The sequence below is a fragment of the Capricornis sumatraensis genome, chromosome 8 (genome assembly GCF_032405125.1).
Source record: "Capricornis sumatraensis isolate serow.1 chromosome 8, serow.2, whole genome shotgun sequence".
Lineage (NCBI taxonomy): Eukaryota > Metazoa > Chordata > Mammalia > Artiodactyla > Bovidae > Capricornis > Capricornis sumatraensis.
In genome coordinates, this window is record NC_091076.1 from 59434809 (window position 1) to 59462527 (window position 27719).

Genomic DNA, 27719 nt, shown 5'->3' on the forward strand with positions numbered 1-27719 from the left:
AAATTTTCTGCATGGCCATTTCTCAGGTTTAACATCCCCTTGAGTGATTCTAACACAATAGGTTTAAAAAATCCCACAAACTTTGAGAGAATCTGGTTTTTCAAATCTTGGTCTCCTAATCTTACATGTCATAAATCTACAATTTTCAATGTTTTTCGTTGTCTTTTCTTTCATTCTGGTTTGTGTGTGTATGTGCGTGTTTTGAATTTTTTTTTTTTTTTAGTTTTTTGCCCTCAAGGTAGACCTCTCATACAGTGAGTGTTTTTGAGAGACTTAGATACTTTTTAAACAACTCCCACTGTTCCTTGCCCCTAGTGGGAATCATTTCAGCTCCACTTCCTGAGCTCAGTCCAATAATTTCTCCCTGAGGATATACCCTCTTCCCCAGGGTCATGGCCATGAATCATGTGTGTGAGGTATGGGCAGAGTTCAGGAAATTTGAAGCTCATAGAGAGGACCTCCTAGAACAATGCAAGATCTGAATTCTCTTCTCCCATTCAGGGTTGAAGGAAGGTGAGAGCCTGAGGGTTTTCATACCTGCCAAAGGTGATTAAGTTCTTTGAAACATCTGCTGAATGGTGGTGAGTATAAAAAAGTGACATAGGCATGATGGTACTAAGTCTAATGTTGGAGGAGAGCCTCACAAAGTAATTTGGAACAGGGGTGAGGAATGTACTGGTAAAACAGCTGCTTCAGGTTGCATGTAAAGCCCAGTAGTTTCAACAACCAACAATCACCCAATCACTGGCCTTGTGAGATAGGGAACACAGGATAAGTAAAATTACTTTAAAAATCTTCCATTACCTACTTAATACATTAACTTGACAATATTTACTGAGCATGTGCTATATCAGAGTTGCTGTTCCAAGTTCTGGGGTTAGCAAGATATTGAAATTATGATGTAGCTGGTTGAGGGGAGATGTTGAAAAAAAAAAAAAAGAATAATGATAAACCTGGAACAGAGGTTTGTTTTGATGTTAAAGAACCTTGAAAAATGGGGAATTTGTTTGCATGGGAGAAGTAGTGATGGGAGTGACAGAGAGGGTGACATTTAAGTGGTGGACCTTTTCTAGTGTTGAGAAGGTAGGAACAGAATTTCAGGAAAGAAATATGGCGTGTCTAAGACTATAATCCATTAAAGAGCTAATGGATCTGGTTCATTAGAGGTGCAAATACTGATTAGAAAGGCAGATGGAGGTTATGTTTTACAGCCCAGCATGACATGCTGAGTTGCATGCACATGTGTACGTGTTTCTACTCTGACTAGACCCAAAAAGTGTTGGATGTGGACCCTAAGGGCTCTGGCGAGCATCACTAAGAGTAGAAGCAAGAGGAGAACATGAATAAATCAGCATTTAGAAAGGTCTCATGGACACTTATATAGAAGGTTCAGTTCAGTTCAGTCACTCAGTCATGTCTGACTCTTTGCAACCCCATGGACTGCAGCATGCCAGTCCATCACCAACTTGCAGAGTTTACCCAAACTCATGTCCATTGAGTTGGTGATGCCATCCAACCATCTCATCCTCTGTCATCCCCTTCTTCTCCCACCTTCAATCCAGTATCAGGGTCTTTTCAAATGAGTCAGCTCTTCACATCAAGTGGTCAAAGTATTGGAGTTTCAGCTTCAACATCAGTCCTTCCAATGAACACTCAGGACTGATCTCCTTTAGGATGTAATGGTTGGATCTCCTGCAGTCCAAGGGACTCTCAAGAATCTTCTCCAGCACCACGGTTCAAAAGCATCAATTCTTCAGCCCTCAGCTTTCTTTATAGTCCAACTCTCACATCCATACATGACTACTGGAGAAGCTGTAGCCTTGACCAGATGTACCTTTGCTGCCAAAGTAATGTCTCTGCTTTTTAATATGCTGTCTGGGTTGGTCATAACTTTCCTGCCTGGTGTAAAAGCAAATTGAAGTGAAAAACAAGAAGGGAATGGTCTCTGATAGATAAGAGAGGTCCGGAGGTGGGGGATGGGATGAGGCAGGGGGAGTAGGGAGGGCATTTAATCCTCACCTGTCACCTCTGTCTCTCACTCTGCAAGTCGTTCTTTACCTTTGGTCCCACTCACTCCCCCACCCAACCACCTTTCCATTCCCCTTCCTTCACTCATTCTATTTCCCCATTTTCCTTCCTTGTAATTTTCTTCTTTCCCTTAATTCTTCATCTATTTCTATTTCTCTACCTTCAACATTTTTCTTTCTTTTCTATGCTGGATTCAATATCATCTTCTAAAATTGCCATTCTTCAGACCTTCAACCAGAGGGGCAAGAGCGTGTACAAGTGGTGGCAGGTCCTGAAATTCTCTTCAGTTCTTGAGACTGGCTACTCACATGTGTAAAGAGTATTTCTAAGAGACAAAGAGGCTTCTATTGATACTTGAGGTGTGTGACTTCAGAGAGAAATGGATAATTGTGCAACAAATCCAAACTTTTAGATTAGTGAATTTTTGAACTGCTAATCTTTCTTGATTCCCAAAGGAACAGATTATTTATGACTGAATGTAACATGTTCCTGAATTTTGCATGGCATGTTACAGCAATGCAGTTGCTAAGAATCCCATTTGGCTTGTCAACCTTCTACTCTTCCATTGTGTTGTAAAGGCCACATTCAGTGAACAGATTGTCCTGAACTGAACTCAACACCTTCCTCTGAACCCTCCTCTGCTCTCAGGGTTACTCTTTCAGGGAACTAAGCATTACCATCACCACTCAATAGCCCAACCCAGCAATCTAAGGATCATTCATGACATTTTCCTCTTCCCCTCAATCCAAACTATCACCATGCATGCATGCTAAGTTGCTTCAGTCACGTCCAGCTCTTTGTGACCCTATGGATTGTAGCCTGCCAGGCTCCTCTGTCCATGGGATTCTCCAGGCAAGAATCCTGGAGTGGGTTGCCCTGCCCTCCTCCAGAGGATCTTCCCAGTCCAGGAATCTAACCTGTGTCTCATGTCTCCTGCATGAGACCTGGCAGGCAGATCCTTTACCACTCGCACCACCCGGGAAGCCCAAACTACCACCAAGTCCTCTCAACCCTACTTCCAGTTAGTGCTATTTCTACCACCCTAGTTCAGGCTATAGTCACCTTCTCTACTGCCTTAACCACATGCAGCTCCTAACCGGGCTCCCTTCGTCCTCCTTTGTGTCCTGTCCAATCAACTTGATGTCCAATCAACATCCCAGTCAATCAAAATCACACAACTGAGCTCACTGTTCTCTACCCTGAACCTTTTGGTGGCTCCCATATGATATGAATGTGTAGTAAGACTCTACCAGGAAAGAAAAGTTACAGCTTAAAAGAGAACAAAGTTTAGAAACAAAATCAAAAAGAAAATAGAAAAATAAATACAATTACTGATCTTTCAGAAGAGCTCTATGTCTCCTTTAAACAATATATTCATTTAATTTCTTCACTAACAAAATAGTTACCCCTCTGCCCCTTGTCTCCACCTATAATGTGAGGAGCCTCAGCCGGTAAAGGGCCAGCTACTCTGGAGGATGGAAAGGAATGGAATGCCCCAGGTGTGCAGCTGTGTCCAGAGTCTCCCTTGCTTGTCCCATGCAGGTACTATTGCACACCAAGTCGATTTTCACCCATCAAGCCATAACACCAAGTACTTGTTAACAATAATTACTGACTATGAGCAAGAATGGACAGTGCAGAGCACAAATAAATTGTGAAATCAAGACCTATGTGTCTAGCACCTTATGGTTGAATTGTGAAGGAGAAACACAGGCACATGAAAAGTTCATGAACATGCTGATCTGTTCACATAAGAAATGTGGACATGAATGTGTTACATGAAAAATGATTGATACAACAGCCAATATTTTCTAATAACTGTAAATGGAAAGTAACCTTTAAGTTGCATAAAGATAAGGACATTTTTTAATAAATTATTTTATTTTATTTTTACTTTATTTTACTTTACAATACTGTATTGGTTTTGCCATACATTGACATGAATCTGCCACGGGTGTATACGAGCTCCCCATCCTGAATCCCCCTCCCAATAAATTATTTTTTTAAAAGGAAAAGTGATTAGTAAAAAATGTAGTAGAGACTGGGGTGGAGTAGGAGACTGCACAGAAGAGAGTAATTAACATTTATTATTGCAGATACTGTCCTAGGAACTTTCTGTGTTCTTTTACTTAATCCCTTAGGCAGTTTCTATAAAGCAAATATATTTCTTACAGATATGAATGTGACCCCATGGACTGCAGCCTGCCAGGCTCCTCTGTTCATGGGATTTTCCAGGCAAGAGTACTGGAGTGGGGTGCCATTGCCTTCTCCGATATTTCTTACAGATATGGAAATTGTAATGCAGATTAAGAAAGTAGCTCAAAGCCAAATCTCTCTCAAGGAAATGAACGCTCTGAAGTTTTGGCTCTGGTTCTGAAGAATTCTGAGGGCTTCCCACCCCTATATTACACTGAATCTTAGAAAGACAGGTGGCATGTATTTCTGGATGGTTTTAAGATATCTCATGTGTGTGTACTCAAACACAAACTGGTAAACTTTCAAGAGACAAATCATTGAATTGGCACTTGATATTGTGATCTGTACATGAGGATGTCCATCACATTTCCTTGGGCGACTGAATTGAGCCCTTGAGCCCTAAAAGGACAAACAATAATTCATGTGTCTATGTCTCTGCCTTGTTTCCTTTAGGAGTATGGAGAAGACAGCACGGATTCAGGGAACCTCACGTGGGTATCAGAATTTGTCTTCCTAGGGTTCTCCCAGAATCAGGAGCTCCAGTTTTTACTGTTTCTGGTGTTCCTGCTTGTCTACACAACCACTGTCATGGGAAACCTCCTCATCATGGTCACCGTGAGCTCTGATTCCAGGCTCCACACACCCATGTATTTCCTGCTGAGAAATCTGGCCGTCATAGACCTCTGCTTCTCCTCAGTCACTGCCCCAAAGATGCTGGTGGACTTCCTTGCTGAGAAGAAGACCATCTCCTACCATGGCTGCATGGCCCAGATCTTCTTTTTCCACCTCTTGGGAGGTGGGACTGTCTTCTTCCTCTCAGTGATGGCCTATGACCGCTACATAGCCATCTCCCGGCCTCTCCACTACATCACCATCATGAACACTCGAGTGTGTGTGGGGCTGGTGGTTGCTGCCTGGGTAGGGGGCTTTGTCCACTCCATTGTCCAGCTGGTTCTGATGCTCCCATTGCCCTTTTGTGGACCCAACATCCTAGATAACTTCTACTGTGATGTTCCACAAATGCTGAGACTTGCCTGCACAGACAGCTCCCTCCTGGAGTTCCTTATGATCTCCAACAGTGGGATGCTGGTCCTCATCTGGTTCCTCCTCCTTCTGATCTCTTATACTGTCATCCTGGTGATGCTGAGGTCCCAGTCTGGGCAGGCGAGGAGGAAGGCAGCTTCCACCTGCACCACTCACATCATCGTTGTGTCTATGATCTTCATTCCCTGTATCTATATCTATGCCCGGCCCTTCACCTCTTTCCCCATGGACAAGGCTGTGTCTATCAGCTACACTATCTTGACCCCCGTGCTCAATCCCATCATCTACACCCTGAGGAACCAGGAGATGCAGGCAGCCATGAAGAGATTAGGCAAGCACCTAGTGATTTCCAGCAGGGAGTGAACTTAACATAAGTTGACTTTAAATGACAAATCTTCTCTCTGAACTTTGTTTTTCCATATGAGAAGTGAAGGTAAGTCTTCTGGAATGCAACAGTTGAAATTAATATATCTATGGAGATTAATATTTCTATGGAGCTGTTGTTCTGTCAGGTATTGTGTTAGGCACTTTCACACTTTTGTCTCATTCTCAGAAAACTGACAGTAGATATGTTATTCTTGTATTAAACAGTTTAGAAATAAGAAAACTCAGAAGTGACTTGCTCATTGATGAACAGAAAGAGAGGAGAAGGCCAGGAGATGGTTCCTCTGATCCCCCAGTTTCAAGACAGGAGATATGGGTGGGATTTGAAACCCAGGGCTTCTTCCAATCACAAGGGAGAGCTTAGAGTTTCTCATCTATGGATGGGGGCTTCCCTGGTGGTTCAGTGGTGAAGAATCCACCTGCCAAACAGGAGACACAGGTTCGATCCCTGGATGGAAGATTCCCTGGAGAAGGAAATGGCAACCCACTTAAGTATTCTTGCCTGGGAAATCCAATGGACAGAGGCGCCTGGCAGATTGCAGTCCATGGGGTCACCGCAAAGAGTTAGGCACAAATTAGCGACTAAAGAACACCAACAACAATATCTATGGATGAATATCTGTGATGAATCTTCAACTCTTTCATCTTAAATCTGGAACACTCACCTTTGTTCTGCTCCCTCATCCCCTCTGTGGTTTTTGGAAGTGGTATCACTTGTAATATCATCTAAATATTTCCCATAAGGGTATATTCCCGTTGTGTTTGTTTCTTTTCTGTGAAATACACCTTGGGTAATCTGAAAAACTACTCTGCCTTCCCAACCTGTTCTTTGCATTATCTAGATGATATGGCTGAAAGGAGGATGCTGTAGTGTAGTTGGGGATCCAAGGCCAGAGAGGGCAAAGCCATGTCTATCAGTGGTCCAGATATGAGGTATGGGTTCAATCCAAGGTTGCCACCTCATGGGTTTTTGCCTTTCTCTTTGACTTCCTGCCCCAGATTAAGGGCTCCTTGACTGTGGGACATGCCTTATTCACCTTGAAATTTGCTCATCACCTTGAACAGTAGCTCATCCAGAGAGGTATTTCTACTTTTTCTTGTACCCCATTCCTTCCCTGTATGGTTCAGATCTATATTTGATTTCTCTCTGTATAACATTTCTTTGCTCCATCTTCTTATTTCTTTTTTAAAACTTTTGGGCAATGTAGAATCTTGACCCAAAGTTAGGAAGATAATATGAAGACTTTTTTTCCCTATTCCCTCCCAATAACCACCTCATCTGGGAAATATTTAATAAAACTTGCAGGCTCTTCAAGCCATCACGGCAGCTCTGAGTTGATGCTTTCTTCACTTTTACGTCCCTGCGCCTTTTCACGCATTTGTCCCCATTCTTAGTGGGTGCTTGGAGATGAGGGCAGAGAAAATGGACTGTGTCATATTTGATCAGAGTGTCCCTCAAAACAGTGTTTTCCCCTTTCGCACAAAAGTCCTTTAAATATCTGGTGATACTTTTCTCACCCTCTAACTTGTCTCTTCTCTAGATGAAGCATCTACTTTCCTTCAATTGTTCCCATTGTGACAAGATTCCTAATTCCACCATCTTGGCCATCTCCTCTGTATTTACTCTCCTATGACAACATCCCTCTTAAAATGTGACGCTCAGCCTATGACATATAGCTAATTGGAGAGTGTGATCTCTTTGGAAAACTATGATAGTCCTACTTGAAATATATAGCCACAAAGATGTTTTTGGTGGCAAACAGCAGCATAACCAAATCAGTGCTTAAAGAATGAGGAGATTATCTCATTTAAAAAGATTAGAGGGCTTCCCTGGTGATTCAGTAGTAAAGAATCCACTTGCCAATGCAAGAGACATGGGTTCAATCCCTGACTCAGGAAGATCCTACATGCCTTGGAGCAACTAAGCCCATTCACCTCAACTATTGAACCTGTGCACTAGAGCCCTGGAACCACAACTACTGAGCCCATGTGCCTCAAGTACTAAAGTCAGAGCACCCTGGAGCCCCTGCTCTGCAATGAGTGAAGCCACTGCAATGAGAAGCCAGCACACCACAACTAGAGAGAAGCCCCTGCAAACTGCAACTAGAGAAAAGCTCATGTAGCAGCAAAGACCCAGCACAACCAAAAATAAATGAATAAATAAAATTCAGTTCAGTTCAGTTCATTCACTCAGTCATGTCCGACTCTTTGCGACCCCATGAATCACAGCACACCAGGCCTCCCTGTCCATCACCAACTCCTGGAGTTCACTCAGACTCACATCCATCGAGTCCGTGATGCCATCCAGCCATCTCATCCTCTGTCATCCCCTTCTCCTCCTGCCCCCAATCCCTCCCAGCATCAGAGTCTTTTCCAATGAGTCAACTCTTCGCATGAAGTGTCCAAAGTACTGGAGTTTCAGCTTCAGCATCATTCCGTCCAAAGAAATCCCAGGGCTGATCTCCTTCAGAATGAACTGGTTGGATCTCCTTGCAGTCTAAGGGACGCTCAAGAGTCTTCTCCAACACCACAGTTCAAACGCATCAATTCTTTGGTGCTCAGCTTTCTTCACAGTCCAACTCTCACATCCATACATGACCACTGGAAAAACCATAGCCTTGACTAGATGGACCTCTGTTGGCAAAATAATGTCTCTGCTTTTCAATATGCTATCTAGCTTGGTCATAACTTTTCTTCCAACGAGTAAGCATCTTTTAACTTCATGGCTGCAGTCACCATTATATATATATAAATTAGAGGACTGACAATTCCAGAGGTGGTTAATTCAGCAGCTCCAACATTTTAGGGCCCTGAGTTGGCTATTCTATAATTTTCTGTCTTTCCCTTCATGATGGCAATATGACTGGTAAAGCTTCAGTAATCATATTTGTGTGTGTGTGTGTGTGTGCGTGCATGCTTAGTTGTGCCCAGATCTTTGCAACCCTATGGACTGTAGCCCACTAGGCTCCTCTGTCCATGGGATTTCACAGGCAAGAATACTGGAGTGGGTTGCCCTTTCCTCCTTTAGGAGTCATGCATTTATATCCAAACAATTCAGCAAGAAGGAAGAGGAGGGCCATTCATGTGCTTTCCTTTTTTATTTTTTAGACCTAGGGGAAAATTTTTTTTCCAGAACCATGCCAGCAGAATTTGCTTATGACTTGTTGGGCAGAAACTGGGTCATATGGTCACCCTACTCTACAAAGGAAATGGAAAGTGCATGGCTGGCTGTTTCAGCCAGAAAATGGCAATCGACAGTGTCTGCCATTATGTCTGCCACATAGATGGAAGCCCCTGGTAGCAGGATGGCAGAGAGGTGACTGGCCTGAGTCAGAAATCTTGACAATGAGCAAAGTTTCTCATGGACAGGGTCATAAAAGTAAATGCCTAGAGGAGCTGACAATTAACAGATATGTTAAGTGGGCCCAGGTAAAGACTAAGGGAACTAGAGAGTGCATACTCCGGTCAGAGGGAAAACGGCACTCCTGCTGCTCTTGCCCACCCTTTGCAGAGATGCAATACCTAAATCCTTACAGAACAATCAGAAGAATTTTATTTAAAGATACTAAACACTCCAGATGAGTAGTCCAGGCCATCTTCCCAAATTGACATTCAGGGATCTTCTGATAAAACAACTGACCTGATCATCCTAAACAGAAGCCTCAATGAATACAGCTCTATCCGTGAGAATTTACACCTTTAAGACATCTCCCATGGAAGCTATGTTGTGTTTATGATATGAATTTGTCTCAACTCCACATTTATTTATTACCTAAACTCACAATGGACTTTCAGTGTTCTTTAGTTATTTTGTTTAGTGATTAGTGAAAGCACCTCTCTTAAAAGTTTTTGAGGGAAGGCTGTAAGTCATTACAGTCATACATTAATTTTGGTCCAGAGAATAAATCACTGCTTCTCAGCCTCATTGTTCCCTGATCTTGCCATTCCATTTGTATTTATATCAAGCATGGGGATGATTTAAGTGTAAGGAGAGAAAAACCTCAATTAACTTTACCTATGAAATTTACTTCATATCAGTGAGTTCAGTCACTCAGTCATGTCCGACTCTTTGAGATCCCTTGGACTGCAGGACATCAGGCTTCCCTGTCCATAACCAACTCCCAGAACTTGCTCAAACTCATGTCCATCAAGTCAGTGATGCCATCCAACCATCTCATTCTCTGTTGTCTCCATCTCTTCCTGTCCTCAATCTTTCCTAACATCAGGGTCTTTTCTAATGAGTCAGCTCTTCGCATGATGTAGCCAAAGTATTGGAACTTCAGGTTCAGCATCAGTCCTTCCAATCATTATTCAGGACTTATTTCCTCTAGGATTGACTGGTTTGATCTTGTTGCAGTCCAAGGGACTCTCCAGAGTCTTCTCTAGCACCACAGTTCAAAAGCATCAATTCTTTGACACTCTACTTTCTTTATGGTCCAACTCTCACATCCATTCATGACTACTGGAAAAACCATAGCTTTTGATTATACAGACCTTTGTTGGCAAAGTAATGTCTCTGCTTTTTAATATGCTGTCTACTTCATATATGATCCATTAAAAGTGGTGTATCAGTCAAGGTTCTGCCAGAGAAACAGGACCAGTATGATATGGAAGTGTTGTGAAGGGAGAAATTTTCCTCCACCGTTCTAGGTTCTCATGGCTGGTCTATGAAATTGACATAAGACAAATTAAGAGAAAAAATAAAGCACAGTTTGAGAACATGTATACATGGTAGAGAACCAGGCACACTGCGTAACCCACCAAAATGGCTGAAACTTTCACCTTGAATACGACCTTCTGCTGAAGACCAAAGAAGGTGTTGGGGGAAGTTGTGTGGGACTCCAAAAGGGAGGAAGACAATTCACATGGAAGTGGAAAAGAAAATGTTTGGTAGGTAAATACTTGCTGGGCCATGTAGAGACAATGGAACACAGAGTGGACCCTGATCTCTAGGCCCGGTCCCCTCTCACTATACACACACACACACACACGAACATACCTAGTCCATATTCTTTGTAGGCGAATCTGGTGAAAACCCATTCTGGGAACAGGTTCTCTATTTAAATACTTTAGACAGCTAAAGGGAAAAGTCAAGATTTCTTCCTGAGTCTTTTGGGCCTTGACAATTTTCAGCTCAAAATAATCCAAAGACATTTTGGGGTGGCAAATTTTATATGTGTTATATATGAAGAGGGAGGGAGAGAGATTTATTTCAAGGAATTCCTTACCTGATTGTGAGACTTGCTTGGCAAGTATGAAGTCTGTAGGGCAGGCCAACAGGAAAGGCAGGCTGGAATTCCTGGGCGTGAAGCTGCAGTCCAGATTGCACCCTCTTCAAGGAAACCTCAGTTCTGCTGTTCAAACCTTTTTTAAAAAGTAATTAATTTATTTTAATTGGAGGATAATTACAGAATTGTTTCGGTTTTTGCCATATATCAACATGAATTGGCCACAGGTATACATGTGTACCCCTCACCCTGAACTCTCTCCCACCTCCCTCCCCACCCTCCCCCTCTGGGTTGTCCCAGAGCACTGGCTTTGGGTGCCTTGCTTCATGCATCGATCTTGCTCTGGTCATAATTTATTGAATCTGGTACATCCACATTGGCTAGGATAATCTCCTTTACTTAAAATGAATGAATGGGATTTCCCTGGGAGTTCAGTGGTTAACACTCCACCATTCAAATGTAGGCGGCAGGGTTCAGTTGCTGGCCTGGGAACTAAGATCTCACAGGCCATTTTGTATGGCCAAAAGAAAAAAATATTTTAATGAATTGATTGTAAAAAAATAAAATTAGCTGATTAGAGAATCAATCACATCTATAAAATACCTTCACAGCAACACCTAGATTCAAGTTTGAATAACCGAGAACTACAGACTAGTCGATTGACACATAAAACCAACCATCAAGAGGGGAATGATTAATCATCAATGACTCAGGCCTCTTTCAATGAGGATGTAAATCAAGTTCCTTCTAAAAGGAAGTTCCTTCTAAATGGATGTATCCTGCATCCATTTAGCAGTTTGAAGTTAAGTCAGGCAAATACATATATATATATGCATATTTAGATATGTGATACATATGATAATCATTTTCTGATCTCAGTGTACATGACTGGGTGTTTACTCCATTCTGGCCATTCTTGGCTTTGGAACTCATGTTGGTGAGAGAATGCAGTGAACAGATGACGTTTGGTGAACATTTCACACAATCACATGTGACCCGACAAGAGAATATATAAAGTGGGACATGTTAGGTTTCTCTTATTGAAAACTAAATCAGAATATGTATCAAAATCATCTACATGATACTCAGCGAGATGGACAAGTCCTGTCACTTCCTCAGAATCAATCAAGGCTACTTTTGTGTGACTTAATTTTATTTTCTTATTTTACTGTTTTTTTCATTGTGAATCAATGTTAAAATGCACTAGAGCTCTAAATAAGAGCTTTTTTTGAAAAAATTATTTATGTATGTGACTGTGCTGGGTCTGTTTCTGGAAGAGCTTCACATCCTACTCTTACCTGCCATTGTACTCTATTTTGCCAAAAATGAGCTTTTGTAGTAAAACATTCAGACCAACCTGAAAAGTTATATGCAGTGCAGAAAGCTCTGTCTAAAAAATTAGACCATTTTTATAGCACATCAAATTTAAAATGCCAATTAATTCTAGATTTGATCAATCCCTCATAATGAGCATTGCATAAATTTCCTGTGCCAGTCCTTGCATTAGAGGTAGTAAGAGTTCACAGGTAAAGAATACTGGCATTTAAATAGATGATGTACTGGACTGGGGCCTCCCTGACAGCTCAGTGGGTAAAAAACCCATCCGCAATGCAGAAGACACAGGAGATGAGGGTTTGATTCCTGGGTCAGGAAAATTCCCTAGAGGAAGGCATGACAACCCACTCCAGTATTCTTGCCTGGATAATCTCATGGACAGAGGAGCCTGGTGGGCTACAGTCCAAAGGGTCACATAGAGTCATACATGACTGAGTGACTAAGCACGCATGCACATAGTGGACTTGGGTACAGATGGTAAATCAATAATTGGGCTTCAGTTGCCAAAATATAGGACAAGTTTACAGGACAGTAAGGTTCTGTTGAACTGATGCCATATATCTGCCCATGTATGACTTTCTCTAAGTAAAGATCAGTCAGGCACAAAAGTAGAAGAAAAAGAAAAAGGGAAGAAGCAGGAGAAGAAAGAGAAGGAGAAGGAAAGACATCAGACCAGTTGTCTCAGATTGCACAAGAGAGAGAACAGTCCTTATACTGACGAGCAAGTCCATGGTTCTCAAAGTGTGGTCCCTGGAACAGAGAAATCTGCATCATCTGAGAATTTGTTACAGATGCAAATTCTTGGCCTTATCATTGGTCAACAGAATGAGGAAGTCTGGAGCTTGGGCACTGTAATTTGTCTTTTAACCAGCTCTCCAGGTGATGGTCTCAAGGGAAAGAATTGAAGAAATGGGTTCTTCAAAAACTCCCAGAGAAACTGTTTCTTTTGAAGAGACTCTTTTACTGTTAGATCTTGGCCTGAGATCCTACATGGTACAAATCTATAAAATCGTATTGTTCTTAGTCCTTTTGACCCCGAGGAATAATTTTTAATGAATGTGTGTTTTCGAGAGATTTAAAAACTTTTTAACAAGTCCCATTGCTCCCTTGCCCCCAGTGGTAATCAACCCAACCCTGCCTCCTGAATCGAGTCCAGTAGTTTCTCCATACACCCATTGTTGTATACGTGATGTTTGGGCAGTGGCTAGGAAAATAAGTTTCCAGAAAAGGGATCTTCAAGAAGATGCAAGACATGAGGGCTCTTTCCCATTCTGGGCTGAAGGAAGCTGAGCGACCAGGGTTTTCTCACCTGTAAATAGAGCAGCTGTTAAGAAGAATCCAGACACACTTGCTGGAGAGTGTGGAGAAAAAGCAAGAGATTTAGACTGGATGATGGTAAGGCTAAAGTGTGAGGAAAGCTTCAGAAAATGATGCAGGGGAAATGGGGTGTTGAAAACAGATTTTCCAACGAGCATGTGCAAAACCAGGCTTTTAATGACAAAGTGGAAACTATGTCCTGTGATTTAGAGGGACGATGTTGAGAGCAAAGGATAGGAAAATACACCACAGAATTCTCCACATGGTCACACTGAACAGGAAAGATTGCATAATTGCCTACTTATTCATTATGATAGCAACTTTTTTTGAGCAACTGGTGAATCAGAGTTGCTGTTACAGGTGCTGGGGCTACTAAGTTACTGAGCTTGCAATCTAGTCAAGAGGGACAATGGAAAAAAATATGATGAGACTAAAATGACCTCTGATGAACAATACACTGCAGGAAGCAGGTGAAGGGTGGGGAGTGAGACAAGGCAGGGGAGTGAGAAGGCCACTTAACTCTCACCTGTCACCCTTATCTCTCACCTTCTGTGTCCTTCTTCGCCTTTGTTTCCAGCCTCTTCCCTCCCCCTCCACTTTTCCCTTCCCCTTCCTTCCTCTTAATATCCCCTCTTCATTCTTTTGACAATACCCTGGTGGCTCAGATGGTAAAGAGTCTGCCTGCAATGCAGGAGACCTGGGTTCAAAAGATCCCCTGGAGAAGGGAATGGTAACTCGCTCTAGTATTCTTTATTCCTTTGTCTATACTGTTTCTCTTATTTCGACATCGTCCTTCCTCATCTATCTTTGTATTCAGTAACAGAAATTCTTGTAGCTTTCAAAAGAGCCCTTCCATTCCCCTTCATACAAAATCTATCACCTATTTCTTAATCCAGAAAATCTCTCTCCACCTTCTCATGTCTCAGCACACAAACTATGTATATCCTGTTAACTCACCCAGTAAGGGACCACCTACACCAGTGATTAGGGGACATTCCCTATAATTGTTTACCCACCCAGCAGTCAATGCCACATGCTTTTTGAGTATTGACTGTAAGCAAGCATGAGCACTGCAGTGCACAGGTTAATTGTGAGTCAAGGCACATGTCTGTAGTGGCACATTATGGTTGAATCAGGAGGAAAAACCTAGAAATACAAAAAGTTCATTAATTTTTAGATGTAATAACCTTTGCATGAGAAATGACTGGTACAAAAATGTATTAGAAACTGTAAGAAGGCAGGAGGTTTTTAGTGGGAGACTACACATAGATGGGGAAACAGTGGAAACAGTGTCAGAGTTTATTTTGGGGGCTCCAAAATCACTGCAGATGGTGATTGTAGCCATGAAATTGAAAGATGCTTCCTCCTTGGGAGGACAGTTATGACCAACCTAGATAGCATATTCAAAAGCAGAGACATTACTTTGCCAACAAAGGTCCATCTAGTCGAGGCTATGGCTTTTCCACTAGTCGTGTATGGATGTGAGAGTTGGACTGTGAAGAAAGCTGAGCACAGAAGAATTGATGCTTTTGAACTGTGGTGTTGGAGAAGACTCTTGAGAGTCCCTTGGACTGCAAGGAGATCCAACCAGTTCATTCTAAAGGAGATCAGCCCTGGGTGTTCATTGGAAAGAATGATGCTAAAGCTGAAACTCCAGTACTTTGGCCACCTGATGCAAAGAGTTGACTCATTGGAAAAGACTCTGATGCTGGGAGGGATTGGCGGCAGGAGGAGAAAGGGACAACAGAGGATGAGATGGCTGGATGGCATCACCAACTCGATGGACGTGAGTTTGAGTGAACTCCAGGAGTTGGTGATGGATAGGGAGGCCTGGCGTGCTGCAATTCATGGGGTTGCAAAGAGTCAGACACAACTGAGCAACTGAACTGAACTGACACAGAGGAGAGTGATTACTATTTATTATTTCAGACACTATTCTAGGACCCTTATGTGCTATCTTATTGAATCCCCTAGACATTGTATAGAGACAACACTTTTATTTCTACCTTACAGATGTGGAAACTGAGACAAAGGGCTTGAATAACTTATTGTGGGTCCACATCTCAAGGATAAGAAACTCTGTAATTTGACGACATGTCTGCTGGACTCCAAGTGTCTTCCTATCACTATATTACTCTGAATTTTTTAAAGCAGGTTGTATATGTCATGAATGGCTTTAAGATACCTCAAGAATATATATTCCAGTACCAACTGGTACACATTCCAGGGCCAAGGCAATTTAGTTAGCTTCCGGAGTTATGATATTCACATAAATGTCCATCATCTAAATTTGGACACTCAGTTTGAGCCTCTGAGCACTAATTCATTGCTGTGTTTTCTTTAGGTGTATGGAGAAGACACCATGGAAACAAAAAACTGCACATGGGTGCCAGAATTTGTCTTCCTGGGGCTCTCACAGACTCAGGAGCTCCAGCTCTTCTTGTTTCTGCTGTTCCTGTTAGTTTTTATCACTACTGTCATGGGAAACCTCCTCATCATGGTCACAGTGACCTCTGATTCCAGGCTCCACACACCCATGTATTTTTTGCTGAGAAACCTGGCCGTCATTGACCTCTGTTTCTCCTCAGTCACTGCCCCAAAGATGCTGGCGGACTTCCTCTCTGAGAAGAAGACCATCTCCTACCAGGGCTGCATGGCCCAGATCTTCTTCTTCCACTTTCTGGGAGGTGCCATGGTCTTCTTCCTCTCAGTGATGGCCTATGACCGCCTTGTTGCCATCTCCCGGCCCCTCCACTATGTCACCATCATGAACACTCAGGTCTGTGTGGGGTTAGTGGTGGCAAGCTGGGTGGGAGGCTTCATCCATTCCATTTCCCAACTGGCTCTGATGCTCCCACTGCCTTTCTGTGGCCCTAACATCCTAGATAACTTCTACTGTGATGTTCCACAAGTGCTGAGACTCGCCTGCACTGACACCTCCCTCCTGGAGTTCCTTATCATTTCCAACAGTGGGGTGCTGGTCCTCATCTGGTTCCTCCTCCTCCTGGTCTCCTACTCAGCCATCCTGGTGATGCTGAGGTCCCACTCAGGGCAGGCGAGGAGGAAGGCAGCTTCCACCTGCACCACCCACATTATCGTGGTGTCTATGGTCTTTGTTCCAAGCATTTACCTCTATGCCCGGCCCTTCACCTCCTTCTCCATGGACAAAGCTGTGTCCATTAGCCAAACTATCATGACCCCCATGCTCAACCCCATGATCTACACCCTGAGGAACCAGGAGATGCAGGCAGCAGTGAAGAGATTAGGGAGGCATCCTCTGGCTTGTAAAAGTGAGTGACAGTGGGTCCCTCACTTCTCTTTGACCTTGTTTCCTTTGTAGAGTGGGCATAGAGAGCTACTGTTTCTTTCCTGTTCATAACTTGTGTTTTTGTTGTATGGATTATCATAGAAGTGAATGCATAGTGAACCTAAGCAACTTACTCAAGAGTTTTTAGCAAAACTGATAATATCCTTATTTTTTTATTTTGATGTTGATTTGAATACTCCTGTGACAAGAAGATGCATTCTGAAAAGTCACACCTTCTTTTCTGCCATCTTGGTGGACAGTTTCCTCTTAGGATGACAGCATTCCTCCAGAAAAGCAGTTCTTTTTTCTGTACCTGACCTCTTTTTCACAGGACCCCTTTTTGTGTGAGTCTGGATTGTTGGAAACTGCACAGGATCCAGAGCCTGAAATTGGAGACTTTAACCAACACTTACCCCATGGATGACCTTGAATGAGACACCTGGCCTCTCCTGAACTCATAACTTCTTCCTCAACAAACTTGCTAAAATTAATATGTGACCCCAAACCTTCCAGTAACAGAATCAGAAATTGTGACAAAACATTGAATGATCCATATAACTGTATTTTTTATTTTCAAATTGGAAATTATTATGAGTATTCAGATATTTTCACTGTATATTTTAATATAGTATAATAATTATTACAAGTAAAAGATCATGTGTAAAACTCATTGGAAAAGACCCTGATGCTCAGAAAGACTGACGGTAAAGGAGAAGAGGGCAGCAGAAGATGAGATGGTTAGATAGCATCATCGACTCAATGGTCATGAATTCAAGCAAACTCAGGGAGATAGTGAAGGACAGGTGAGCCTGGAGTGCTGCAGTCCATGGGGTCACAAAGAGTCAAACAAGACTTAGTAACTGAACAACAACAAATGTATATACATTATAATAGACAACATTATCAATATATTGTATAAACTATTGTATATTGTATACAATAGTCCATTCAAGAATCACATGGTACCAGTAACTTCCCTATAGGTGCTCTCTACCACATCACTTCTTCCCAAATGAAAGCACTTTCTTGAATTTTGTGTTTATCATTCCATCATTTATAAAAATAATCTCACTACACGTTTGCATAATCAACATATTTTTTTATTTTGCTTTATTGAGCTTTATACATATATTAGACTGTATATAATATTCTGGGGTTTGCTTTTTTTCACTCCACATCATGTTTCTAAATGCCACATGTTACTTTTTGTTTTTGCTGTATAATATTCCTTTGTGAGAATAAGCTTAGTGGGATTGTTTCAGTTTTTCTGTTGCAAACAGTGCTCTTTTGAATTTTCTTCTACTTGTCTCCAGTTGTTATGTTGAGGAACTATGAGTCATCATATATTTTAAAGTGGAATTGCTGAGCCATGAGATCTTCAAAGATTTACCTTTACAAAATCATGCCAAATTCTTTCCCAAAGTTGTTAATGCATTGCATTTCATCAGCAATGTTGAAGTATTCCTATTGATTCATATCCTCCTAATATTAGCTATTGTCAGATTTATTTATTTTTGCTAATTTAGTGGGTTAAAAAAATGAAATTTCACTGTAGTCTTAATTTGCATTTCTCTAACATTTCCTTCCATACTTTTTATTGTATGCAGGTTTCTCATGAATGCATTTTGTTCCCTTTCCTCTGACTTTTTCTATTTAGTGTATGAGCTCTTAGGTAACTTAGTGGTTGATCTATTATCACCTATATTTATTACAGTACTTTCTTCCACTTTGTGATTTGCCTTCTCTATTTTTTGTGTTAGTTTTCATGTTGTCAGTAGTATTTTAGTGTTAGTTCATATTGAAATCTTATTTTTTAAAATTGCTTTTTATCCAGAGGAAAAAACGATATGATATTCTGTGATGTAGTTCTTCTAGCTTTAAAAAAAATGTTTAAAAGCATTTTTAACTTTTTGAAAAATCTCACACTTACAGAAAATTTGGAAGTAGAGCATAATGTACTTTTTCCCTGAAAGTTTGAGGGTAAGTTACAATCTTGATGCCCACCAATCCTTAACATTTGTGTGCATTTTCTGCAAAAAGACATTTCCACCAATACTGCTGTACAGTCAGGTGTGGCATTTTTGTGACTGACTTTACCGGGAATATTACAGAAGTCATGCTCTGCTGCTATTGCCGCCTATGAAGCAAAAGAGATTTTGCTATGTCCTGTTGCTAATGTCTCATCACTTTGATTACTAAGAGGTGTTCATTAGGCTTATCACTAAAGTTATTCATTTTCCCTTGGAAGTTAGTAAATACTTTGTGGGAAAGTACTTTGAGACTATGTGAATATCTAGTTTCTCACCAAACTTCCAATTTATTCATTTTATTTATACCTGTGTGAAATTAATTTTCCTTTTTTGTTCATTAAGTTATAATTTATTATTATCATGACTTATTTTGATGCTCCACTTACCCCAGAATTGGCCAGTCAGAGTCTGTAAGCTGGTTTCTGTGTTCTTTTTATTGTTTGAGCACTTTTTTTCTTACTGGCCCAGTGAAATGCCCATGCTTATTTTATGCTTTCTCTGCTCCAGCTCTGGAATCACCTATTTCAGTAAACAGTCCTGCTTCCTTTGAGGAGAATGGTACTGAAAGGCAAATCTGAGTGCTGGGTGTGCTTATATATAACAGTCCCATTCAATTTTTGTGTATCTATCATCTATCTATCTATCTACCTCTATCATCCGTGTAACTAATGAAAATCATATATTCACACAGATATTTCCATTTCCAATGGAACATCATAGAATTCAATTTTTCTTTTTCTTTACTTATAATTCCTTTCTCTGGTGAGGAACCTGGCTCCCATTATTATTTATATATATATAAAGTTATTATATATTTATATTATTCTTTATCAGTTCAGTTCAGTTGCTCAGTCGTGTCAAACTCTGCAACTTCATGAAACACAGTACACCAGGCCTCCCGGTCCATCACCAACTCCCGGAGTCTACCCAAACTCATGTCCATTGAGTCGGTGATGCCATCTAACCATCTCATCTTCTGTTGTCCCCTTCTCCTCCTGCCTTCAATCTTTCCCAACATCAGGGTCTTTTCAAATGAGTCAGCTCTTTGCATCAGGTGGCCAAAGTATTGGAGCTTCAGCTTCAGCATCAGTCCTTCCAGTGAATATTCAGGACTGATTTCCTTTAGGATGGACTGGTTGGATCTCCTTGCAGTCCAAGGGACTCTCAAGAGTCTTCTCCAACACCACAATTCAAAAGCATCGATTCTTCTGTGCTCATCTTTCTTTATAGTCCAACTCTCACATCCATACATGACTACTGGAAAAACCATAGTCTTGACTAGACGGACCTTTGTGGACAAAATAATGTCTCCGATTTTTAAAAATATGCTGTTTAGGTTGGTCATAACTTTCCTTCCAAGAAGTACGTGTCTTTTAATTTCATGGCTGCAATCACCATCTGCAGTGATTTTGGAGCCCCCCAAAATAAAGTCTGCCACTGTTTCTACTGTTTCCCCATCTATTTGCCATGAAGTGATGGGACCGGATGCCATGATCTTAGTTTTCTGAATGTTGAGCTTTAAGCCAACATTTTTGCTCTCCTCTTTCACTTTCATCAAGAGGATCTTTAGTTCTTCTTCACTTTCTGCTATAAGGGTGGTGTCTTCTGCATATCTGAGGTTATTGATGTTTCTCCCGGCAATCTATATTCCAGCTTGTACTTTATCCAGCCCAGCGTTTCTCATGATGTACTCTGCATAGAAGTTAAATAAGCAGGGTGACAATATACAGCCTTGACGTACTCCTTTTCCTATTTGGAACCAGTCTGTTGTTTCATGCCCAGTTCTAACTGTTGCTTCCTGACCTGCATATAGGTTTTGCAAGGGGCAGGTCAGGTGATCTGGTATTATTCTTTATATATATATATATAATTATATATTATATATATTTCAAGTCACATAAAATTATTTCACCCTTTCTATGCAACCATCTCCCATAGTAATTCTGTCTACATTTCCACTCTCTCTCCTGATACTTTCCTCACTGCACTTGGGCCTTGGTATCACACAGCAGGTCAGCTCCCTGCTCAGATGCTTTCCTTACCTTACTCATGCTCCATCAGAACCTTCCAGTGTGGAAACCCTCCTCACCCTGCTTGGGCTCTGACAGTTGACATCAGGCTGCACCTCTGTATAGACACCTTTCTCATCCATTTGGAGATATGCTACCTAAACTGAGTCATCCCGCTATAGGAACAGTCTTCTCACCTTGAGTTAACATCACAGCGGGTAGCTCCAAAAGGACACTCAGACTCTGACTACCCTTTCTGGGCCCCATCTTGAGGACACCCTAATTAATTGTATTTTCATTCTACATTCAGAAGAAAATTCCTCAATGCTACTTTCCAACCCTCTATTAAAGTTTTCATTTCTGGGGGGTGGGGTAGGGAGTAGGAGTGGAGGGTGGGTGGGTGGTCTGGTTGCTGGGTATCAAGAAGGGAGGGGCGGACGAATAAAAAGGGCTGAGGTGGCGGTGGGAACAGGTGAGGCAAGGTGAAGGCCCACTGGTGAGCACTGGCTGAGATGCAGGCAGCAGCAGCCGCAGGGCCTGGCGAGGAGACCACGGGGGCCTCAACCTCCTGGGGCCTGCTCGCCCCCGTCCCAGCTCCGGGGGACGAACCACAGGAGGCTCCGGGCCTGAACCAACTGCCCATCGAGATGCTCCGGAAGGTGCTGAGCTACCTGCCCCCAAGCACGCTGCTCCAGCACTGCCGCCCGGTGTGCCGGCGCTGGCGAGACGTGGTGGACAGCTGGGACCTGTGGCGGAGCATCCTGCCCTGGGAGCACCCCGACCTGTGGCCCGTCATCCGCACCTGCCTGCCCCCTGCTGACGCCCCCGGGCCCTGCATCCTGGGCCGCTTCTGCGAGCGCAGACCCATAGGACGCAAGCTCACCGCGAACCCCCTGGGCAAAGACCTCTGGGACTGTATGATGCTGAGCTGTAGCGATGGCTCGGAGGAAGAGGAAGACTTGGGGGTCAGGCTGAAGACTTCTGGGGAGATGAGCTACAGTCCTGCCTACAGGTGTTGGTACAAGGGAGAAATTTTGGACCTGGAGGAGGAGGGTCTGTGGCGGGAACTCCTGGATAGTGGAAAGATTTGGATTTCTGTCTGTCGCCGCTGGACAGAGCAACAAGGCAGTGACCGGATGTATCAGCTAGTCGTCAAGCTTCTAGATGCCAACTATGCCACCTTGCATTATTTCTTCCATAAACGTTTTCCCGTCCGGCCACCGACAGGCAGTTTCTCCTTTCGGATCATGCACGCATTCACCAACATCAAGAAGGGCGTCCGCTTTGTGTTGTTTGACCACAGTGTCGAGGGCTATGATTCGTGGCCTGAGCAGTGTGGAGTCTGCAGGCCCCAATCCAGTGTCATCGTACAGATCCGTCCCTAGGCTGTCCCTGTAAGACAACGTGACCGTGCCTTCCAGGAGCTGGGACCTTTGGCCAGACCACCTCAGTAATCGAAAGCGTGTAGCTCCTGGCATCATGGGATCTCTCCTGGATCCAATCAAGGGTCCTACTGAGCCCTGTCCTTAAATTCTATGAGAAACTGTGAAAAGAACATTCTTACATCAGGGTTACTGACTGAACGCAGCCCCTGTTCTATGGAGTGGAGACACACGGATGAAAACAAGGAAATGGTGAGGGGCTCCTCACCGCCGCCCCTGCCCCCGCCAGTGCCAGGCCCCTCTGGTTTGGCCCCCATGCCCTCTGCCCTAGTCTTCTGTTTCTGCTGCAGAGGCTTCATTGATCACTTCCAAGAAACCCTCTCCTCGTGTCTGAACCAGAAACTCATCCATCTGGCTGAGTAATTCCAGTCTCTAACCTGTGATTTCAAGACTGTGACCAGGACTCAGAGCTGAAAGCTGCTGCCAAGTCTGCTAAGTTGCTTCAGTCATGTCTGACTCTTAGCGACCCCATGGACTACAGCCTACCAGGCTCCTCTGTCCATGGGATTTTCCAGGCAAGAGTACTGGAGTGGGGTGCCATTGCCTTCTCCGAATTAGCTCAAAAGATTGTTTAGAGGCAGAGGGTTCTGCCCACCCTGTGAACAATGAATTTGGTCCCCAGAGCCCAACCTTATTCTGGATTTTATGGTGGATAGAATTATTTTGTTACTTTTATGGAGATAATAAATCAGGAATGTATCTTCCAATCATAGTTAACAAGTATAATATTTGCCTAAAGTAGCTCAGCTTTTTTCAATAAAAATACAGTGTTACTTGAAAAAAAAAATAAAGTTTTCATTTCTGAAAACACATTTTAATTCCCAAGAATTCTTTTTTGCTCTATAATTTTTTCATACCTTATTTTTTCATGTCCTTGTTTTATGGATATTATACCTTCTTGCTTCTCTCAACAGATGTTAGCTATATAAACTTTTTTTCTGTTTCTTATGTCATTTTGGCTTTGCTTCTCATTCATTTTCCTATTTATTCGGTTTTTTCCTTTTGTGTTAGTGGCCTTCCTTAATCCCTGGTGATCCCTGGCTATCTACACTCAAGAGCAAGGCAGTATCTCTCTTTATGTTAAAATTTATACCTCTCTTTATGTTAAAACTTTCAGACTTCATTTTAGGAGCTCAGGTGTATATCAGCTGTTTACTGGAAGTCGCCCAAATGCCAAAACATGGAGGTACATTTTTCTGGAGTTACCGTTTCTGCAAATAAAAATCCTGCTTTCCTGTCTTTTCACCTTGAGTTAAATACTCAGATTTAACTCAATTTGGGGAGAATGATGGGTCCCAGTACCTCTTTAGAGAGTCAATTCTTACCTGACCTTCTTCTCTCATTTACATGCATTTGAGTACATGACCTCTGCTGTTAAGAGTTTTTCTGTGTAAGACAGACTTTGCATCTCTGTCAACATGCTGTTGCCTCTGGTCCATCATGTTCAGTCCATATTGCAGGTGCTTTATAAGACGATAGTCTTGTTTTTTGGGGTCTACTCAAAGCCATTCTTAGCCACTTCCCCTTTGTTTGTCCCCCAGCAAAATTGTGCACTTTCCTAAAACATTTAGAAGCAAGGCTTCCTGATGTGTGTATCTGATCCAGGATTGAAAATTTCAACAAAAAATGTATTAGCCAAGGAGCTGCTGGAGAAGGCAAGATATGCGGAAGCAACTTCCCCCAAATGTATCGTCACCTCCAGCCCTTGAATGAGATGTATGAGGACACACACCATAATGAAGCATGGAGGCATCCTGGCTCACGAGCGAGAGGTCAAGGGCACCACAGACTCACTGAACCAGTGTCCTGATATCACTGAGTTAGTGGGTCCCTGGGGGCTCACAGTCTTCCACTCCTGATTTTCCTTAGTATTTTTAATCTTCCTTCTTCTTTCTTAGCTTGCAACTCCTGTTCCCTTTCTCCTCTACCTCTTCACTCTCCTCACATCTTTAACAACTTTGAAGTTGGGATGGGCTGAATTGAGGACAGAGGAAAAGTTATAGGACTTTAACTACTCTGATTAAGTCTTTTATGAAACAAGATGTGGTATGAATAAACAGAGGAGCTATATACCGCTCTGTCCATCCTCTCAACTCTCCCCTCTGTCCTCCTCCCTGCTGCCACTGAGGCCCTACTAAGTAGGTCATTCTTCTGCGTAATGTCCTCCCCTGGTTCTCACCACCCTCAAGGTAAAACCTAAATGTATAGGCCTGGTCCCTTAGCACAATTCAGAGTGATCCCTGTCTTCTCTCCACTTAATGTCCCACCACTTCCTCTGTGCTTCAGCCTTGTCGAGGCTTTCAAGGGTCATGGAGGGTATGCTGTACCATTTCATCTCTGGTTTCTGTTCTTCCTGCCAGATACCCACTTTCCCTCCTTTGTCTGCCTAACAGACTTGAACTTCACTTCTGTTTAAATATCATCTCCTCTCCAAAGACTTCCTTCTCTCCCAATCATCATTATTTGCTCAGTCTTATAACCTTGGAGCATTCCCCTAGTAGAGCTCTCTCCTCTCTGAAATGCCTTTATTTCCCCCATGAGCAGCTGAGTTCCTTGAGAGGAGAATGTAGTCTTATTTTTGTATCCTCATCATTGAGCATAGAGGTGGACTCAAGCTACCTTTTACTGCTCTCTTACTCTTAAAAAAGATAACCCTCAATTCTGTTAACAAATTGATCTAAAACAAATAGCCAAATACTTCTCCAGCAAAGATGGGTTCATTTGGGACCAGCAGAGAATTGCAATTCAGGGTCTGCACCCTTGGTGAGCCATGTGCAAGTCCTTCAGGGCAAGAGAAGAAGAATGCATTTATACAGAAGGGAAAGGAGAGTGGGAGACTGCAGTAACAAAGCATCCATGGCTCTTCACAGACTGAGTCCTTGCCAGTCTTTTCATTGGAAGTAGGGAAGCCTTTCTTCTTTTTGGTTTTGGAGGTTGTCGTAGGGTGTGAGAACTCCTCCATCTGTTCTCCTGATTCTACTTAATTGATGTTTTGGTTTATTAGTTTTTAAAAGCATTTATTGAACTTTCACAATGGACCAAGTAACTCAAAACAATAATACACTGGAATCATTTCTCTAAAGCAGACAAATTCCATACAGTCCCACAGTGAGGAATCAACTTGGAGGCTGAGATATGGCTTAGTAGATACTTTATCATCTTATGTGTCTTGAGAAAAGAAATATATAGACAGAGGAAACAATGGCTTTTTAAAAAATAAAAGTGTTTTTTAAAAGAATGATAATTGCTTTACAGAATTTTGTTGTTTTCTGTCACACCTCCACATGAATCAGTCATAGGTATACATACACCCTCTCCCTTTTGAAGCTCCCTCCCATCTCCCTCCGCATCCCACCCGTCTAGGTTGATATAGAGCATACAGCAAATTCCCATTGGCTATCTACTTTACATATGGTAATGTAAATTTCCATGTTACTCTCATCATACATATCACCCTCTCACCCTCTCCTCCCCTCTCCCATGACCGTTGGTCTATACTTTTTGTCTGTTTCTCCACTGATGACCTGCAAATAAATTCTTCATTACCATTTTTCTAGATTCTGTATATATGTATTGGAATACGATATTTATCTTTCTCTATCTGACTTACTTCGCTCTGGATAATAGGCTCTAGGTTCATCCACCTCATTAGAACTGACTTAAATGCGTTCCTTTTTATGGCTGATTAATATTCCATTGTGTATATGTACCACTTCTTTATCTGTTCATCTGTCAATGGACATCTAGGTTGCTTTCATGTTTTAGCTATTGTAAATAGTGCTGCAATGAACAATGGGATACATGTATCTCTTTCAGTTTTTATTTCCTCAGGGTATATGCCTAGGAGTGGGATTGCTTAGTCACATCGTGGTTTTATACCTAGCTTTTTAAGGAATCCCCATACCATCTTCCATTGTGGCTGCATCAATTTACATTCCCATCAACAGTGCAAGAACAATCTCTTTTCTCCACACCCTCTCCAGCATTTATTGCTGTAGACTTTTGATGATGGCCATTCTAACTGGTGTGAGGTAATATTTCATTCTAATTTTGATTTGCATTTCTCTAATAATGAGCAATGTTGAGCATTTTTTCAAGTGTTTATTAGCCTTCTGTATGTCTTCTTTGGAGAAATGGCTGTTTAGGTCTGTTACCCACTTTTTGATTGGGTTGTTTGCTTTTTTGGTATTGAGTGGTATGAGCTGCTAGCATATTTTGGAAATTAATCCTTTGTCAGTTGTTTCAGTTGCTATTATTTTCTCCCGTTCTGAGGGTTGGCTTTTCACCTTATAGTTTCCTTTGTTGTGCAAAAGCATTTAAGTTTAATGAGGCCCCATTTGTTTACGTTCGTTCTTATTTCCATTACTATAGAAGGCGGGTCATAGAGAATCTTTCTTGGATTTATTTATTTTTATGTATAGAGTGCCTCACTTTTATTTATTTTTAAAAATTAATTAGTATATTTATTTTACTTTACAAAATTGCATTGGTTTTCCATACATTGACTTGAATCCACCATAAGTGTACATGTGTTCCCCATCCTGAACTTCCCTCTCACCTCCCTCCCCATCCCATCCCTCTGGGTCATCCCAGTGCACCAGCCCCAAGCACCCTGTATCATGCATCAAACCTGGACTGGTGATTCGCTTCAATATGATATTTTACATGTTTCAATGCCATTCTCCCAAATCATCCTGCCCTCTCCCTCTCCCACAGAGTCCAAAAGACTGTTCAATACATCTCTGTCTCTTGCTGTCTTACCTATAGGGTTACCATTACCTTCTTTCTAAATTCCATATATATGCGTTAGTATACTGTATTGGTGTTTTTCTTTCTGGCTTCAGTTCAGTTCAGTTCAGTCGCTCAGTTGTGTCCGACTCCATGAATCGCAGCACGCCAGGCCTCCCTGTCCATCACCATCTCCCAGAGTTCACTCAGACTCACGTCCATCGAGTCTGTGATGCCATCCAGCCATCTTATCCTCTGTCGTCCCCTTCTCCTCCTGCACCCAATCCCTCCCAGCATCAGAGTCTTTTCCAATGAGTCAACTCTTCACATGAGGTGGCCAAAGTACTGGAGCTTCAGCTTTAGCATCATTCCTTCCAAAGAAATCCCAGGGTTGATCTCCTTCAGAATGGACTGGTTGGATCTCCTTGCAGTCCAAGGGACTCTCAAGAGTCTTCTCCAACACCACACTTCAAAAGCATCAATTCTTCAGCGCTCAGCCTTCTTCACAGTCCAACTCTCACATCCATACATGACCACAGGAAAAACCATAGCCTTGACTAGACGGACCTTTGTCGGCAAAGTAATGTCTCTGCTTTTGAATATACTATCTAGGTTGGTCATAACTTTTCTTCCAAGGAGTAAGCGTCTTTCAATTTCATGGCTGCAGTCAC

At 42.3% G+C, this 27719-nt stretch overlaps 2 protein-coding genes and 1 pseudogene across 2 annotated transcripts; all 3 read left to right on the forward strand.

Annotated features, from left to right (window-relative positions):
* The first annotated feature begins 1026 nt into the window (after window positions 1-1026).
* Window positions 1027-5631, forward strand: LOC138083563 (olfactory receptor 4D1-like). The gene is made up of 2 exons (XM_068977405.1): window positions 1027-1083; window positions 4678-5631. The coding sequence occupies exons 1-2, from the start codon at window positions 1027-1029 to the stop codon at window positions 5629-5631; spliced, it is 1011 nt and encodes a 336-aa protein (XP_068833506.1).
* Window positions 5632-15894: 10263 nt separating this feature from the next.
* Window positions 15895-16830, forward strand: LOC138083954 (olfactory receptor 4D2). Its single transcript, XM_068977973.1, has one exon. It carries the CDS (start codon window positions 15895-15897, stop codon window positions 16828-16830), a length of 936 nt encoding a protein of 311 aa, XP_068834074.1.
* A 4560-nt stretch (window positions 16831-21390) lies between these two features.
* On the forward strand, window positions 21391-22263 carry LOC138083565 (F-box only protein 27 pseudogene; annotated as a pseudogene).
* Window positions 22264-27719: the final 5456 nt, after the last annotated feature.